Here is a 15438-nt window from a genome sequence, read left to right as displayed (position 1 = left end):
ACTATCATGGCAAATTGTATTTGCATTAGTATGTTTTATATTTGTAATAAGAATTATAGGCTGGGCTAATCTAACATTTACAGGTAGGAGTATAAAAACTGGTGATGTCTCTGATGCTTCTTTGCTTCTTTTTTCAAGTCTTTTGTAGTCACATATAAATGTTAACACAGTATGTTCCTATTTCTAATAAGAACATTCTGTTTTGATCTTTAAAGAGATGCAGTGAAAGAGACACTCACACAGTGTTTAGGCCATATGTTTTCAATTGCTTAAACAGTACTTGGTCTTACTGTCTTTTTTGTGTTTTCTAATCTTTTGCAGATTCTGACAATAAAGGTGTGAATTCCGGTCGCTTGGTTGCTTGCATAACCACTTTGTTCTTATTCAGCAAAATAAGGCCCCAGCTAATGGTCAAACATGCCATGACCATGCAGCCATACCTGACCACTAAATGTAGTGTAAGTAGAAACAATCAGTCTTTTCCCTAGATAATTGAGCATGAAAATGAACATCTGTCTTGTATACCTATGAAATTTAAGATAGGAAAAGAAAATTTTAAATTCTTGAGTTTTTTCATGAGCATCATAGCTTTGGAAATTACTAGATCCTTTTGAAGATCCCTATAGCTTTTAAGATGTTCTCCCTCATGTTCTACCTTCATATTTTGCAGCCAAATGAAACTGAAACCTGTGCTGCCTCTTTTCCAGTTTTTCTTCCTTCAGGAAATAGTTTCTTAGAATTGCGTTAGTTTACAGTCACAGTCTTAAAAGTAGTTAATGTTTAACATATGAATCTTAAGACTTAAGGATAAGTGATCCATAGGATAGAATGATCTGATATATAGCAAATATATGAGAAGAAAAAAATCTTACTTTATCCTTTTCTAGACTTCATTTCTCATTCCTCTAGCTCTAGTGCTCTTGTATTCCCCTGTAAGACATTGTAGAGAGCTCTAACACTGAAACCCTCCCCCAGTCAGGTCTCTGAATCTTTGCAGTGGTTTCTGCCATTTTGATCTGGTCCCCTGACTGGTTCAAAGGAGCTGGGCAGGATCATGCACCCATTGCTCAAGGGTGATGAGCGTGGGTGGGTGGCAGCAGTGCCTTTCAATAGGTGAGCTGCCCAGGGCATGCTTAAGGGGTAAATGTTACCAACTTAGATTGTAAATACAGCCTGGCATTTTGCAGGCATTTTCCACGTTCTCTAGGCACATTTACAACAGCTCTCAGTAGAGCTGCTTCTGATCAAACAGTATAGGAAAGACTTACCTAAATATTTACTTGTTGTGGCTTATTTAGTGGATTGCAAATGATTTGTTTTGTATTTACACATGGTTGAGATGAATCATAGAATTACCACTGACATCTTGAACATGTCAAACAGCTTGATACCAGCAATGAGGATTTATACTATTAGTTTTTTTTGTATATTTTTTACTATATACTATACTGATTAGCAAGCTGGATTTGTCAAAAGTCAATTTCTAGCAGCATGTCTCTTTAGCAGGTGTTTTCTGTAGATTCCATAGAGTCATGATAATGCAAACCAGTAGTAATTTTAATTGTGATTTCTACATTTGTGCACATTATTACCTTTTGTTTAAGGTGCTTTAAGTTATAGCACAACTTCATTTTGTTGCTGATACCTTGTTTTCAGGTGTTGAGTCTTCTCTAGTGTGCATATCTCAGGAAGAATTCCTAGGTTTCTTGTAAGACTCCAGAAAATTATCAGACCCAAAGGTTTTCAGGTCCGACAAAGCCTTGATAAGAGGTGTAATTCTGCTCATCCAGACTTTTTTTCCTCAGAATGCCTGCAGTAAACAGAACTAGATTTCATAATATGTAATTTAATAGCAGATGTAAAATATATTCTTTTAGGTGTTTACCAAATATCTCATTTAAGTTGGAGTTTTTAACTGTCAGTGCATATTAAAAGTACTTAGCTTATCCATGGCCAGAAGTATTAAATACTATAAATGTTGTTGTTTCAGACCCAGAATGATTTCATGGTGATCTGCAATGTTGCAAAAATCTTAGAGCTTGTAGTGCCGCTAATGGAGCACCCAAGTGAGACCTTTCTTGCCACTATTGAGGAGGACCTCATGAAACTCATCATCAAATATGGCATGACAGTAAGTTTTTAATTGCTACTGTTCTATTGATTCCATTTCACATGAGTTTGGTTTAAAGACAGTCTTGGTTTCATTGTGAAGATAACTTTTGAGTCATGAAAATTATGGGTTTACCAGGGTTTCTATGTGGTTTTGCTGTATTTTAAAGAGTTTGAGTAGGTTTTCAGAGTAGTCTAGGGAGGGACATTACATTATATCTCTTAGATGGTTAATTTTAGTTCAGCATAGCTTTTTCCTGCATAACTTCACAATAATCTCAATTTAAACTTCTAAGTAGATAATTTGTTCTTTCTTCCTCCTAGGTTGTTCAGCACTGTGTGAGCTGTCTTGGGGCTGTTGTGAACAAGGTCACCCAAAACTATAAATTTGTGTGGGCCTGTTTTAATAGATACTATGGTAAGCAAAATCATAACAAGTAATTGTCACTTTTCAGTTTTGAGTACAATTCTTATCTGAGGGATGCACCACAATTAAATGCTGTGATAACTTTTATTTTACTGCAGGTGCACTTTCTAAATTAAAAAATCAACACCAAGAAGACCCCAACAGTACAATACTTACTGCCAATAAACCAGCACTCCTTAGATCACTTTTCACTGTTGGAGCACTGTGTCGGCATTTTGATTTTGATCAGGAAGATTTTAAGGGCAGCAGTAAGGTAAAATAATTTTCATTTATTCTCCATGTCTTAGATATAATGAATGTTCCACTTAATTTTGAAAGTACATTATTCCTAGTGCCCCAAATGTATATATTTTTCCATAATGCATATGGTATAGCTTTCTGGTTTTTAAATACATGATTTTGAAAGGACTATGCAGTAAAGTCATATGTCTCCTTTTCTTTTTTATAGATATCCTTTCTATAAGAGATTAAAAACATCTGTTTCATCTTCAAATAGCTATTAATTTTGTTTTAATTTGCCCAGGTTAACATTAAGGATAAAGTACTTGAACTGCTGATGTATTTTACAAAGCATTCAGATGAAGAAGTACAGACAAAAGCCATTATTGGTCTTGGTAAGAAATACTGATTTTTTATTATTCTGCTCTAGTAGAAATATCAGTAGGAATTCATGTACTTGTGTAGTCACAGGAAAGTTTGCTTAAAATCAAAACTTACAGCTTATTTTATTTGAGAACTGGCCATAGCAAAGCTGTCAAAGGGTTCCTAGTTGCATGAGTCTGCAGCAACGTGGGTGCTTTTGACAGTGAATGCTTTTTGATGTGTGACCAAGTTGTAGGGCGCAGCAGATTTCCCAGGTAATGAAGACACTATTTTTTTACTCCATGTGCAAGTATGTTGTAACTCCAAACCTTGTTTTTCAGTCCACAAAGTAAAAAAGGATGGAAAAATTTGGAACATTTTAGGGGTAGGAGCAGGCATTCTGCAGGAGTCAAGGGAACTGCTGTTTATAGTGGCTGGATGGCCTTTTGAGATTAGTATGACATTTCAGTGACTTGCAGTACAAAATGAACTGCCACTGACTTTGAGACAGAAATCATACATCTGAGAAAATCTTGTTTGGGCAGGTAGGTCTTGGTGTCTAGAAGAGCTCAATTCATGGTTATTGCTTTGTCTAAAATAAATTGTCTCCGAGGCCTGAGAGCCTCCATTGCATGATTTAACTGTGGACAAGAATTTGCCCCTTTATGTTGCTTTTTAGGTGACTTTTCAGATATCCTACTCTAATACAGGCTGGGGAGGGTTCTGACGATAAGGATCAAGACTGAATCTTCATTTCATATTCTATGAGAAACAATTTAAAGACAGTTGAGCTGGATTAATGGCATTGGAGTTGCCTCTGTTGCATTAGCAGTGCTGTGATTCTCTGGACTACCTGCAGTTTTTCTAGGCATTATGTCAATGTAGATGATACTTACCCATAGTCCAGTTCAGTGTAATTGCACTCTACAGAATTTCATGTGGGATAGGGTCTGTACTCCTAACCATAGACATGATTACTCTGCTCATGGATATGGAGTGTGTTATATTTGCCAAAAATGCTTCTAAATTATAGACTAAACGGTCATCTGTTTTGTCAGTAGTCATTCTTCAGATTTTTTTTCTGCCTGTAAAAATATCAATGTTTATTTTAATTAAACCTCACTGGTTTTAGTGATATATTGATTTCATCCAGGTACTGATTCTGAAGATAGCTGTTGGATGCATGGAGATGTGATAGACAGTGCAAATTTCCACCTCAGGCTGGTCACTGAGCAAAGTTGTTTAATTCATTCAATGTTTGTGAGCAGAAGTACAGTGAAAAGGACTAGCAAGCTAACTCAACACTTATATATGGTGAAGAGGGTCATGGGAAGAATGTACTTTCCTATCAGCCTTTCACTTTAGTAGGGACACTCAGCAGTTTTAGCCTTTGCCTCAGGATGTGCCACTGATGTTGAGGGATTAAGCCTAATCCTAATGTTAATTATTATGATTATGCTTCTCTTCCAGATATATACTTGAAAAACCAGTTGAGGATATAAACTTGTTCGTAAATATAGCTAAACTTTTAAGTACCTAACAGTTAATGTTTTAATCAACAAAGTTCAGTGCTTACTCTAAAGATTCTTAACAGAGTGAAAACAAAGGTGTGAATAGAAATGGTGTGACAGTATCTTTGAAATGTGAATTCAGTCCTTAAAATACATACAGCAGGTGCCTTTCTTCATCTCCTATGACAGCCTCTTATGCCAAGTAAGATTTCTTCCCCAGTTAAATGGGGATGGAAAAGTAAGATTTTCCCTGAGAATACTGGTGGTTTAGATTTCTTAAAGTGAATGAAAAAAAAGTTTTATGAGCTGTTACAGATATGTCCATGTGCTTTTCATTTTTAAAATTAACCATAAGAAATGGATTGGACTTTGCACAGAGGTGGTCAAGTTATAAACATCAATATGCACTTGTATAGACCACACAGTCATACCACATACTTCAAAGACCACCCTAATTTCTTTTTCTTCTCTTTTTCCCTTTCTCTCACCTGCTTCTCCGCTTCTTGTTTTGGGACTGAAATGAGATCTAAAACACACTGAGGGCTTGCTTTGGACTTAGCCTTTACCTATGCTATGCTGTATTTTTGTGTGTATGGACACTGTTTTTAAAAATTTTACTAGATCTTCCCTCTGTTACAGCTATTCTTATATATTGCTCTTGCATAATTTTATTTGCTTTCATTTCTTTCCCCTATTTTCCTTTTAAGTTCCTATTTTTCCTATGTGCCCATTTAAAATCTGAATTTTTTGTGGTTATAGAAAATGCATTTAATGTCTGCTTTTCCTAAACAATCTTAAAAACAAGTAATTAGTTAAATGTAAATTGAATTAGGATGTTACGTTCCTATTACAGTTTTTTTTAAGATACTCCTTAAGAGTTTGTCAGCAGCACTTCTAAAACTGCATAAATTATCTAAAATGGTATATACTGCCAGTAATTTAGAAAAGTTTTTATTAAATACAGACTTAAGAACAGCCAGTTCATTGGCAAGGGTAAAACTACAGCTAAGAGCTGTTCTGTAGTGTGTGTCTTCCAAAACATATAGTCTTGGGAACACTTCAGATGATCTTCAAGTTGAAGACTACAATAGGCATATGAATAATGACAGCAAGAGGTGCAAATTTTACTGTGTTCCCTGGTGACTATTTTTTCTATTATGATGTTGAATAGTCATGGTTTTTATCAATTTTTCCACATTTTCTCTGCATCTGTATGAGTCACATTTTACAGTTGCAGCAAAATGTTTGTCTCTAGATGTATTAGAATGTCTGTATTAGAAAAATAACAGATAATTTTTTGTAACATTCCTTTCTCATTCTTATGATACCTCCTAGTCCTTGAGATGCAGGCCTCTATGCTGGACCTGGTTCCAGACCTGTATAACTTTCTGTGCAGTTGCCATGGGTCACCACATTTTATCCCTCAAACAGAGTCATGTTAATGGAACTGTCATGGCTATCAGAGCTCCTTGTTAGCAACGGGTGATGTCCACATGGAAGTGTGATACTGTTTGGACTAGAAAAAGCTATGCTGCTGGGAGGAGATAAATTTCATACCTTTCTTCTGAAGAACCTAAAAAGCAGAAGTGCAATTTCTATATTATAGTAATGAGAAATCCTCTTTTCTCCACTCTTAGGATTTGCATTTATACAGCACCCCAGTTTAATGTTCGAACAAGAAGTGAAGACTCTGTACAACAGCATTCTTTCAGATAAGAACTGTTCAGTAAACTTAAAAATCCAGGTGTTAAAAAACCTTCAGACCTACTTGCAGGAAGAAGATACACGTATGCAACAGGCAGACAGAGACTGTAAGTGCTGAGTTCTTCTGTGCTCATGAACCTTGCAAAACCTGACTTTGTTGCATACACTTACTATATATCTGTGCTGAGTCACTTAAAATTGTAAACAGAGCAGTAGTATTGTACCCAAAGTATTTAAGAGGTATATGCATAGTTGTATTATTTACTTCTAAGATGTACAAATACTGGAAGCAATCCAGAATTCATAATTGCTGTAATGATGGTAATAATATTTTTTATCAAAAAACCTTCTGAGTTTAATTTGCAGATAAAAACAATAAGTACTACATTTTAAAGAAAACTTTATTAAGGAACTCAGACTTGAATTAAAATTTTGTCTCTCTATTTTTGATATATATTTATGCATATTTATATATTTAAACTGTTCTTTGTTTCATGAGATCATAAACCTATTCTAAGACAGCTGAAGTATGTATTTATTGTGAAACTCAAAGATCAGCATATATCAAGTGATGGCAAAATAGGCAGTTATACAATGATGAGTATGTTATTGCTTTTGTCCTTTTTACAGGGAAAAAAGTAGCAAAACAGGAAGACCTGAAAGAAATGGGTGATATTTCCTCAGGGATGAGTAGTTCCATCATGCAGCTATATCTCAAACAGGTCCTTGAGGCTTTCTTTCATAACCAGTCCAGTGTACGCCACTTTGCTCTAAATGTCATTGCACTGACATTAAACCAAGGTCTCATCCATCCTGTTCAGGTATGATAGGCTTTTGTGGTGGGACTTTCTTTTATTCATGTTTTTATAGGCTTTCACACTTGCTACATAAATTTCCAGGTCTTCTCTTCTACTTATGTTACAGCAGTTTCTTACTGTAGCCAGAGGCCTTTACAAAAACCATATTTTGAAATCTGTTTTATGTTGTTACCCCACAAGATTCCAAATGCTTCATTATCTATTTTTTGGATTAAGATGTAAAAGCCCAGGCAGTACATAAAGAGCACATAGATATGTACATTGGAGCATAATTCTGTTACACCTTTGAGGTATATGCCAAAATGTTTTCTTTGTTTAGTTCTTTATCCTGTGTCAGCTTGCTTCCACCTCAGTCCCTATATCATCCAAGCACTATGGAATTCCACAGTCAGTGTCAAGAATTTCAACCATCATCTCCATCACTCTTTGCTTACATAATGTTTTGTAACTAATTTTTGATGCTGCAACCATTGCACATGTTCAGTCATAAGTGGTTTTTTGGGATTTTTTTGCAATTTTCTGTATTTTAAATTCACTTTAGCGTTTGAGAAAAAGGGAACCTGAAACCTCACAACTTTGTTAGAATGCTGGTGTCTTGTAGTATTTTGTTTTGTTTACTTGAAGAAAGGGTAGTAAGTTGCATAGACCTTCCTATTCTAATTTCTGCACTAGAAACAAAGAAAAAAGACTGCGAAAGAGGAGGTACAATGCCTCTGAATAACCATTTCATTTGTTTTTCAAGTGTGTGCCGTACTTAATTGCTATGGGCACAGATCCAGAGCCCTCTATGCGAAATAAAGCTGACCAACAGTTGGTGGAAATAGACAAAAAATATGCTGGGTTCATTCACGTAAGTAATTCTAATTTAACATTTTACAAAATACTGTTACATTCTCTAGTGGTTTAACACTTGAGTATGCTTCAACTCCAGAAAAAGAGTAGAAAGAAAAAAAAATAAACAACATTAAGCAGTTGTAAAGATGACTCCCCTGAGAAACAGAAAGGATAATATAATTTGAAGTGTCTCTTCTAGTCCACAATTTCCTTTAATTTATGATTCAGGGTAATATTTTCCACACTAAATAGTATTTAAAAGCCTTTATTTGATAAGAGGTAAGAACAAGTGTTTCATGATGTTTAGCAATGGTTTTCCTGTATCAGTGGACTAGAAAAGAAAACACCATGTAACAGTCAAAGAAGTCCTTAGAATATATATATTGGAGTATGCAAGGCACCAAGGCTTTATAAATTGTAATCTAAGCAGAAGCATAGGAAGCTGTTTACATCTGATGAATCTTGCTGAAAGGAATAACTAAAGGCTGTGTGAGGATGTGGAGTTGTGGCATAGTACCAGTTCTGCTTAAGATCTGAAAGGAAGCTGCAGCATTCTCCTTATTTTGGAAGATCCCAGTCTAGGTTCTTTGTGTGTACTATGTTGTAGGACTTCTCACATGTCCTTCTTTGTATTCCAGTGCATTTGGAACATTGCACTGTTGATGGCATCCAAACAGATAATTCATCCATTAAGTGAAGCTTGCAGTTGAAATTTGCTGTGTTAGGCAGCTAGGATTTAAGACAGTGTATAGACACATAGACAACTTTGCTGGACAGCAGCAGAGGTAGTATGAGGACAGTTGGCTGTGCAGCTTAACTAGAGAATCAGTTTGTTCTGAAACTAGAGCAGGACCATTGAAGTGAGTAAAATCAAATGGAAATTATTGAATATATGAAAAAAAACCAAACAAACAAAAAACAAATACTAATTTTCTGTTGTTAGTCCTATTGTATTCATATAGATTCAGTTATTGGTTTCACTACAGGGGATAGCAAGAATATACACATGGTAGAATATTCTATTCATGTGTGAAAACATTTCAATGTTCTTGAAAATTTTTTAAATTGAAATACCTGGCTATAGTGGGTAAACAGATTAGCTGTATGTTCCTAGCAGAATTTACAGTCAAAGCAGTTCACAAGACTTCTGATCTCTGCCACAGGTTCTGTTTGACAGCTCAAATCTGTTTACCGTCTCAAAAGGTAGTATTGCTTCAGTGCGTGTTTTTAATTTAAATTTCAGATGAGCATCCCTTTAAAAGGATTCAGTTGTACTGCTTTGGAAGCAGTGTTTTGAATAAAAATAAATATATTTCCCTTTCAGATGAAAGCAGTGGCTGGTATGAAGATGTCTTACCAAGTACAGCAGGCAATTAATACCTGCCCAAAAGATCCTGTGAGAGGTTTTAGACACGATGAATCATCCAGTGCACTGTGTTCACACCTCTACTCCATGATTCGAGGGAACCGTCAACACAGACGAGCCTTTCTAATTTCTTTACTCAACCTCTTTGATGATACTGCAGTAAGCACCACATTTCCTTTACTTATAAAGAAGTTAAAATGCAGCATTAAAAGCTTAAGTTCTCCTTTTAAGTTCTCCTTTTATGATCTATTTTATGACATCATTAATAGCTTTGTCCCCAATGTACATTTTTTGCTTTCTAATATAAGGTATTTATCTGTGTAATAAAATGCATGTTGCATCACTCTGTACCTTTTCATACTCAGTTTGGACTAATCAGAAATAATGTATCTTCAGGTATAACTAAATTTTGCATGTATAGATGTTGTTTAGAGTGGTTTTTGGGGGCTATATAGATTTAAAATTGTGGTCATTTTTTTTTTGTGCCAGATTCTTAGGAGCACTGCAGAAGTATATGAATCCAGAATATTTCTACATGTATTTATGTGTAATTTTTTCTTTAACTTCCAGAAAACAGAGGTGAATATGCTTTTGTACATAGCAGACAATCTAGCCTGTTTTCCTTACCAAACACAGGAAGAGCCACTGTTTATAATGCATCATATAGACATTACACTATCAGTTTCTGGTAGCAACCTACTACAGTCATTTAAAGAGGTATGTGCATTTATATTTTAGTGTATTTATGGTGGTGGAAACATAAGCTTCTCTATAATGTGGTCAGTTTGTCAGTACCATTATTATTGTGTGAACCAGTTGCATTACGTGGCATGTAAACAATAGTCAAAAACCAAGCAACACTGTCTGTTCTGACCTTTATCTGGTAGACACTAGTCAAAATATAATTTCCCAGTATGGCTGAATAGCGGTTAATTGTGTGCATCTGAAAGCACATGAACCCAGAATCATCATGGAATACTAGTTTGTTGTGGTTGTTTGTAAAATTTTAATTATAAAATCCAGTTGTCAGTTTATTTTGTTATCAAGTAGCTGATGACAGTTGCATTTGTGTTGCCTGAGAGATTTAAAATACATTGCAAGAGAGGAATGGGCAGTATTTCTTAAAGCAGTGGTAAGAACCTGAATCATGATAGAATCAGTACCTGTTGTTATGGCCACACACAAGCCTGTAAGTGAGAGGCTTCTGCTTCTTAAACACTTCAGTGTCTTCCTTTCCTGAACAGCTGTTACAGTAGAAGGTGCAAACTGTCAGGAAGCAGTTTCTAGAATGTCCAGTTTGACTAATAAACACAAATCAGAGTTGATGCCAGAAAGTTCACTGCCGTAAATGTGCTGTGCTTTAAACTCTGACCCTACCAAAGTTGATTTTTAATCTGCTAGAAGGAGACAATACATTCTTCAGGTTGAGAACCAGTGTGTTCAGCACCAAAAGGATGAGATCCTGCTTAGTCTGTGTCCTGAAAAATCATACTATGTGCAGTAATAATGCATATGTGAAATTAGATCTGTAGATCTACAAGTAATCATAGAACTAATAATAGAATCATAAAATGGCTAGGGTTGGAAGGGACCTTAAAGATCACCTTGTTCCAACGCTCTGTTATGGGCAGGGACACCTTCCACTAGACCAGATTGCTCAGAGCCCCATCCAGCCTAGCCTTGAACACTGCCAGACATAGGGCAGCTGATTATTATTAATCATTACTAATTCATTATTAATATGATCGCTTTGGTCAACAGTGTAATTAGTGTCATAGAATTTTAAGAGACAAAGATTTAAAACTGGCTTGGACAGCAAACTATGTATGAAAATCTCCATGAGACACAGAAATTATATTCAGGTGAAAGAAAAACAGAATTTTCTTCCTGATTTATTGTGATTGGCCTTCTGCTATATTTTGCTGTCACTGCTAATGAACTTCAGCAGTCTTAATGATAACATAGTAGGGGCGTGCTTGTTGCTTCAGTTCCTTCTGTATGCACCTTGCAAGAAAATCTGAGTGTTGGATAAATTTTTCAGTATATTAAGACTATCAAGCTATAAATTATTAACATTGTTCAGCAAATTTTTTTTTTAATTTGAGGTAGTAATGATTTTGGCCAGATTATTTTAGGAACATACATGATATTACTTATCCTAATTTTGGAATGTGTGTTAACTTCTCTGTCTTGCAGTCTATGGTGAAAGACAAAAAAAAGGAAAGAAAGCCTTCATCAGATGAGGAGACCGAGAGTGACAGTCACAGTGGCAGCGGGAGCGAAAGTGAGGAGGAAGCTTCTAAGCCTCGGAGGTTACGGAAACGAGTGGACTCTGATTCAGATTCTGATGAAGAAAATGATATAAATTCAGTGATGAAATGTTTACCTGAAAATTCAGCTCCTTTAATTGAATTTGCTAATGTCTCCCAAGGCATATTATTACTTCTGATGCTGAAACAGCATCTAAAGAACCTTTGTGGATTCTCTGATAGGTAAGGTTATTTAGATAATAGGACGCTTGTTATGCAGTGACATTTTTCCATTTGTTTAAGTTGATTGTAACTACCTGTCTAAGCAATACATTTGTGTAACAGGAAAAAAAAATTAATTAAGTTGAACTTTGGCTTAAAAAACCCAATTATTTGATTTCTTGCCAGGCTATCTATTGTATATGGAATGATTCAAAGAGAAATACTTATATTGGAGGTTTTAAAAGCTTTTTGTTCAAATTACTGTGGGCTTTCCTTTAAAGGTCTTCTCTTTTGTTTTCTATAAACAGTAAAATTCAAAAATATTCTCCATCTGAATCTGCAAAAGTTTATGATAAAGCTATAAACAGGAAGACAGGAGTGCATTTCCATCCAAAACAAACTTTGGATTTTCTGCGGAGTGATATGGCTAATTCCAAGATCACAGAAGAAGTGAAGAGGAGTATAGTAAAACAGTACTTAGACGTAAGTAAAGTTGCTTTGCAGAAAGTCTGAAATCCTTTAACACAGTATAAACTTGAAAGTACGTTTAAAAATGTTAAGCTCCTTGTTATGTTATGTGATGTGTGGATCTTCCTTTCAGGATGATTAGCAGGACTGCATTTCAAAGATTTCTAATAAGTTTAAACTCAATGATAATTAATTTCAGCTTAAATCTTATGGAGTATTTTCCAATTTCTGATAACCATGGTGTATACCTCTCCCATATTACTTGTTCATTTTATTCCTGACTCTTTCCATTATGGGAACAGAGACTAGATGTGGTTTATTAACTGTCCCTCACCCTGCACCAATAACAGATAGAGAAAACTTGCCATTTGGAAAACTCAGGAAGAAAGCTTTTGTATATCTACAAAAAAAAAAAAAAAAAAAAAAAAACCAAAGTTAAGTTTGTAGAACATAACATAAGCTGTTCAACTTGTCTGCTGTTTGTTTTACCCTGTTTCTTTATTTTGGTACTTGTTTCTAACATAATGTAACTTGATATAAATGTCCATGTCTAAAGTTACAAAGGGAACTGATCTTTTTTGTTTTAATAGTTCAAGCTCCTTATGGAACATTTGGATCCTGATGAAGAGGAAGAAGATGGAGAGGTGTCAGCTAGCACAAATGCTCGGAACAAAGCAATTACCTCGCTGCTTGGAGGAGGCAGCCCTAAAAACAATGCAGCTGAGACAGAGGACGATGAAAGTGATGGGGAGGATAGAGGAGGAGGCACTTCAGGGGTGAGGCGGAGGAGGAGTCAACGTATTTCGCAGCGTATTACGTAAAATGATTTTTATGTGCTTATAAATGTCAGTTTATTATATTAAATGTACACCAAGTAATGTAATCCACATGAAAACAAAAGCATTTTGTAGATAGAGATTCTCTACTTAACCGTTTATACAACTTTTGTAGAAAGTTTAACAGAAAAGACAATAAAAAAAACCAAACTAGAAAATGAGATTTATCCCGTATAAAAAGTTATTAATTTTCCTTTGGAATGTACTGTGTGTTATCCTTTTTATTGTTGCCAAGTTTTTATGTAGCTTTATGATTCATGTGTATATATAATTTTATATATCAATAAGAGATAAAGACACGGGTACAAATTAAGAGTATGTGGTTTTACAAGGATATGTTAACCCCTTGGCGCTGGCGGTCGCGGTGCGTCTCATTGCCGGCAATGGAATGTGTGCCGGGGAATCCCAACTCCCGGCGTCAAGGGATTAAAAGCAATAAAAGCAATAATTTCACTAAAGTTCTTTTGTGTAACACTTGGTCTTTTTTCCCCCCAATGTTTTAGTCATTGAGAAGGTCAAAACGAAATTCAGACTCTACGGAGTTGGCAGCACAGATGAATGAAAGTGTTGATGTCATGGATGTCATCGCTATTTGCTGTCCAAAGTACAAAGACCGACCACAAATTGCAAGAGTAGTACAGAAAACCAGCAATGGCTTCAGTGTTCAGTGGATGGCAGGCTCCTACAGTGGCTCCTGGACTGAGGCTAAGCGCCGTGATGGCCGCAAACTGGTGCCTTGGGTAGACACTATTAAAGAGTCAGACATTATTTACAAAAAAATTGCTCTAACGAGTGCTAATAAGCTGACTAATAAAGTTGTGCAGACTTTACGATCGCTGTATGCCGCCAAGGATGGAACTTCCAGCTAATGAATTTGTACATGCAGCCAAATTTACAGGAATTGAAATAACAGAAAAACTTGAAATATCAACTTTCTGGCAAAAAAAAAATCAGTTAAATGAAGAGTAAGAATGGAACCTGGGACGCGGGGAAAAAAGAAGGAAATGTTTGGTAAACATTTTTGTGGGAGCTTCCTTCGCTGTTGTGCAGCAGAAACTTCTCAGTTCATTTTTACTCCCACTGTATTATAGTTTAACAAAAAAATTGTTTATATCTTGAAAAAAAAACCTTTCTGTTTAAAAAAAATAAACAAGTGAATGTTGGAAATTAGTCTGTTAATGTTCTTAATAAAGTGTTCTTGGAGTTTAACCTAGCAGCGGATGGCTTTCTTTAGCTTAGCCCAGTTTCCAGGAAAGCATTGTTTTTCCAGGCTGTAAAGTGGCAGAATCTCCTGGATATATAATTTATTCTGTTGAAGAAAAAAAAAAAAAAAAAAAGCATGCAGTATCTATGACCTATCTGCAGGAGGAGTTTTTGTAAATGTAGATTTTGATGTATTAGGTCACCCTGAAATAATACAAGAAAAGGGATCCCCAGCAAATCTGGTGGAACGAATACTGCAATAAATTTTTTTACTTCTCTTTGTTACTTGTCTGTTTCGATTTGAATTTCTTATTGTAAAGATCTGTTTAAATCCATTTATATTATTTTGCAGTCTTTTATGTAAAATTTACTATATCAGTGGTTTTCAAAACAAGACATAAAATATTGTTTATACAGTTTGTATAGGCTGACTTCTGAATAATTGGTATCTTTTTATTTTTATCCCTAGAAGGGTGTAAACACAAGTTAACTCCAGGGTTTTATTGTATCCTGCAATATTTAGTATTAACTATCTGATTTAGCTCTGTGCCAAACACATTTTCAAGAGTACATTTTGATATAAAAAGAAACTATAGTTTATTCCTTGTATGCTTCAATTTCTTTCTAATGCTGTCCAAGTGGTAATTTATGGTAGCTCAGATTTGGGGAAGGCTGAATGACTCTTCTGCTTGGGCGAACTGGCCGCGTACGCATTTCTCTGGGTTAATATAGAGAGGCTTGTGTCAAGAGAAGGCAGCTACCAGTGTCAGAGGAGTGAATGGGTATGAGTCTGGGCAATTACACTACATTCCTTCACAGATACATTTTTTAAGAAAGTGTTTGTATATTAGGCTAATTTTTTTACTAATTGGAAGATGTTTTCACATTTTGTAAATTGAAAAAATGCTATTGAAATTCCAGAAGTATTTGCTGCAACTGCCTTGCCACAACCTTTCAAAAGCAGTTTGTCTTCCTAGAGAGCAAGAAAAGCAGCATATTTGCAAACAGGAAAAAAAAAATCTAAAAACAGCTAAACTTTTTAGGAGTCTATTAAACCCTGGTGTCTTTTCAAATGTACTTATCAAAAACAGGTGTTCCTCAACATAGTT

The 15438-nt window shown here is 35.4% G+C and overlaps 1 protein-coding gene across 8 annotated transcripts in view; it reads left to right on the top strand.

Annotated features, from left to right (window-relative positions):
• The window catches only part of NIPBL (NIPBL cohesin loading factor), a 156862-nt gene extending 142248 nt beyond the window's left edge, over positions 1 to 14614 (top strand). For 7 of the 8 annotated variants that reach the window (XM_041396023.1, XM_041396028.1, XM_041396030.1 and 4 more), the window contains 14 exons: positions 322 to 458; positions 1991 to 2131; positions 2434 to 2527; positions 2635 to 2789; positions 3060 to 3150; positions 6267 to 6440; positions 6964 to 7154; positions 7894 to 8001; positions 9310 to 9510; positions 9922 to 10068; positions 11548 to 11843; positions 12131 to 12305; positions 12881 to 13066; positions 13630 to 14614. In XM_041396023.1, coding sequence (XP_041251957.1) covers positions 322 to 458; positions 1991 to 2131; positions 2434 to 2527; positions 2635 to 2789; positions 3060 to 3150; positions 6267 to 6440; positions 6964 to 7154; positions 7894 to 8001; positions 9310 to 9510; positions 9922 to 10068; positions 11548 to 11843; positions 12131 to 12305; positions 12881 to 13066; positions 13630 to 13995 — 2462 coding nt within the window. In that variant the 3' untranslated portion in view covers positions 13996 to 14614. Of the gene's footprint in view, positions 1 to 321; positions 459 to 1990; positions 2132 to 2433; positions 2528 to 2634; positions 2790 to 3059; positions 3151 to 6266; positions 6441 to 6963; positions 7155 to 7893; positions 8002 to 9309; positions 9511 to 9921; positions 10069 to 11547; positions 11844 to 12130; positions 12306 to 12880; positions 13108 to 13629 lie in introns of all 8 variants that reach the window. The other variant, XM_041396027.1, reaches the window with a different exon arrangement.
• Positions 14615 to 15438: the final 824 nt, after the last annotated feature.

Source organism: Onychostruthus taczanowskii, unplaced genomic scaffold, assembly GCF_017590055.1.
Source record: "Onychostruthus taczanowskii isolate IOZ18803 unplaced genomic scaffold, ASM1759005v1 scaffold123, whole genome shotgun sequence".
Taxonomy (NCBI): Eukaryota; Metazoa; Chordata; class Aves; order Passeriformes; family Passeridae; genus Onychostruthus; species Onychostruthus taczanowskii.
This window is presented reverse-complemented; position numbering and strand designations above follow the sequence as displayed.